Source organism: Gavialis gangeticus, unplaced genomic scaffold, assembly GCF_001723915.1.
Source record: "Gavialis gangeticus isolate Ggan-Ray unplaced genomic scaffold, GavGan_comp1, whole genome shotgun sequence".
Classification (NCBI taxonomy): domain Eukaryota; kingdom Metazoa; phylum Chordata; order Crocodylia; family Gavialidae; genus Gavialis; species Gavialis gangeticus.
Window position 1 is genome coordinate 23,303,782 of NW_017729014.1, and position 3,347 is coordinate 23,307,128.

The following is a 3,347-nucleotide window of genomic DNA, read 5'->3' on the forward strand; positions in this document are numbered from 1 at the left end:
AAGAAACCAAAAACCATAAGCAGGAGACCAGGTGGAGGGAGCAGAATGGCAGGTGGAAAGGTCTTTGGGAGACAGGGGAAATGCAGGACACCTACCTATACCCCAACCCTGATCCAAGACTGTCCCACTCCCTGCTGCAACCCAAGCGCAGGGAGCCAAGGGGGCCTGGAATCCCGCCCATGTAAGCAGCAGACAGGAGCTCCAGACACAGCTGACAAAGAAACAATGAACATATTAGAAAAGAAACCTTTATTCCCTAATCACCTGCAGAAGGCACTTAAATACTTGTGGCACACAATGGGTTGGATTCAGAGGTCCTCTGTGGGCTGTGAGGGGCACTGGCTGCAGCTCCAGCTCTTTCCCACACCAAAGTACCAAGTCTCAAAGTGTTTGACCTCAGCATCCTGGACTTTTGTCACCCAGGGGCAGAGAGTCCCCACTGCAGGTGCAGCCTTGTCTGTGACGCGACCCACCACGGGCTAGCCTCAGTAGCCAAGGATTCGTGTCCTTGCAATGGGAGATCGGGAGCCTGGTTGTGACAAAGGATCCAGGTGTGGTGGGCACTGGGCAGGGGTGTCTGGCTCTGTGCAAAACCAGCAGGTTCCTTTTCATCCCCGGCTGTGCTCAGACTCCAGGCATCAAAGCAGCCCACAGATACTGCTGCTCCTGCTGAGAGGCTTTAAAGGAGCTAGTCAGTTATCTGAGGCTCAGGACAAGTGCCTCGCATCTGTGAGCTGCAGTCAAGGCAGGTGGAGCCCTGAAATGCTTTAGCTAGTGCCATTCTTCCCAGCAGGGCAGAGCCTCAGCAGGCATCATAGCTCATCCTTTCCTTCCACACTCTGGCTGGGAGCATCTGTTGTGGTTGCCGGCTCCATTTCTGGCACCTTCTCCGGAGGCAGGTCCACCTCCTCTGCACTGAAAAGCATCTTCACCAGGTCATCTGCTTGCACACGCTCCTGTGGGTAAGAGCAGGGCTACTGCATGCTGCAGGAGCTGGGATGTGCCCCCCGCATTGCTGTTATGGCACTGAGGGGGTGCATACCAGAACCTACAAACCAGCTTCAGAGGGAGAGGTGAACTGCCGGAGACCTCGCCCAGTCATCTCTGTGCCCCAGAGCTCTCTAGAGCCCTTGGGAAAGAGGAGACAAAGCAGGAGCCTGGGACCACTTACCCGTTCACTGTGCCGGGGGTCCAGGGTGAACCAGAGTGCTATGGCACAGCGCTGGCCCTTGGTCACAGCCTTCACCCCGTGAGGGTTTTCTGAGCCCGAGGAGAAGCCAACCGCACGCCCACACTGTGGCTGCACCTCTGCCTGCAGTGGGGAGACTGGTTAGGAGCTACCCCCGGCACTGCCCTGTGGACACTCCCCATGTTCCTGAGCCCCGTGTGGAAGTTGGCGAGGCTGAACCATCAGAGCTGGGTCTGGGGTGCTGTCACAAATGCCAGGCCACCTTCTCTTCAGGACTGCTCCCTGCCCAGCACTGGAGTGCAGCCCCCTCTGCCACACAGGGAACCCTGCTCAGCCCACAGCACGGCACAGCCAGGCCCCATTTCCCTGCTGCTGCACTAGAGGGAACGCTGTGCAGATGCTCCACGCTCAGGACTGGGAGAGATGCAGCTGAGTGCGGCATCCAGCCCGGCCCTTTCTGCATCCTGACAGCCGTGCAGTTCCAGCCTCGCCAGCTCAGGGTTGCTCCCGCCGCAGTCTCTCGGACTAAGCTGTTTAGCCAGGCAGAGCTGACAGGGGCAAGCGAGAGGAGCAGTTTGTCCATGCCTCCAGGGGTGTCTAATCCAGACCCCAGAGGTGTAACGTGGCCGGGCACCCAGCCCCAGTCGTGCCCCTGCCACAATCACCCAAAGGGCACATGCCGAGGCCACTGACCGTCTCAGTCTTGGCATCCATTTCGGTGAAGTAAAACGCTCCTCCTTCGAAGTCCCCGTTGAGATAGAGGATGGCGCTAGAGCCAGACACGAAGCAGAAAGAGCGTCATTTCCTAGCCCCCTGCTCACAGGTCTCATCAGAGCCCTTCCTTCTTCCAAGCCAGATAGAGGAGATGCCTGCTGATTCCTCTGCCCCTCCTAAGCCCCTTCCTCAAGAAGTCAGGCAACCCCATCCTGAAGCTGCACAGCAGCTCTGCTGAGAGATGCCAAATGCCTGCTCTTCCTCACAGGGCGGGACAGGACCCTAGAGCAGCATGGCCACACTGGAACCTTGCTCTTCCGCAAGGGCCCTGCCAGCAAGGACACGTCTGTGCCTTTTCCACCGTGCTGAGGAGCACTGTCGAGAAGCATGACCCACCCACCCACTCTTGTCCAAAGCATGCCAGGAACGGAGGCAGCGAGGATGTCTCCTGCCACTGCTCGCACGGCCCATCTCCAGCAGGCCTGAGAGTGGCTCCAGCCCTTGTGTCTGGGACTAGCTTACGCAGACCAGGCCAAGCAGGCAGGGCTTGCTTCTCAGCAGTGCTCCAGGAGTGCTGCAGCAATGTAGACATGACCAAACGGAGCACTTGCACTGAAAAGGGCAGGCACCAACCAGGCTGTTCCTGGGCTTGGCTCTTTAAGGGAAGGGAGTTTTGGGACATGAAGCCTCCCAGGAATGACTGAGTCTACAGAACAAGTCACAGCATCCTAGAGGGACCTGCAGAAGTCACATCTGGCCCAACCACAGCCCAAGACAGCACCAGCCCTGACAAGCCATCATCTGAACTCTTCACAAAACTGTCAACCCTGACAACATCAGACATCACACCTGAACCTGCCACAGGGAAAGCAGGGGGACCGCAGCAGCCAACATCCTGCTTCTACAAGGTTAATATACGCTCAAGAGATCCCAGGCAGAGACTGTGCCCCCTGCTAGAGGAAGGCAACCCCTCCCAGTCTGACCAGAGGGTAAAATTCCTTCCTGACCCCATATATGGCACTGGTCTGACTTGGAGCAGCGGGGCAAAACCCTCTAGCCAGGAAACTCTACCCAGATGACCCAGATCATTACTCACTGGAATTCACCATCCAGCGCAGGGCGTCAAGGGCCTGCAGCAAGGCGGTAGCCCTAGACTTTAAGAGGGCCAACTTCAACGAGTTGAGATTAGTGGGAGAGGCGCTGGGGTTCCGAGGGCAGGGGAGCTCAGTGCCCAAGATGAGTGGTCGTTCCTTAAGGAGACGATACTCAAGGCCCAAGGGGTGACCATCCCAACAAGAAGCAAGGGGGGCAGGAGTGCCTGAAAGCCCCCCTGGCTCACCAAAGGTGTCCGGTAATGCCCAATTGCCAAAAAGGCGGCAGCACCCCCCTTCCACCAGGTGTACATCTCCAAAGAGGAGTATACCTACTCTGCTCGGGCCTGTAG

At 57.7% G+C, this 3,347-nt stretch overlaps 1 protein-coding gene across 1 annotated transcript in view; it reads right to left on the minus strand.

Moving 5' to 3' along the window:
• Positions 1–232: 232 nt before the first annotated feature.
• Positions 233–3,347, minus strand: part of P3H1 (prolyl 3-hydroxylase 1) — a 19,003-nt gene continuing 15,888 nt past the window's right edge. The window contains 3 exon segments of the mRNA XM_019512028.1: positions 233–956; positions 1,172–1,312; positions 1,883–1,958. Of these exon segments, the coding sequence (XP_019367573.1) occupies positions 813–956; positions 1,172–1,312; positions 1,883–1,958 (361 nt within the window). The 3' untranslated portion in view covers positions 233–812.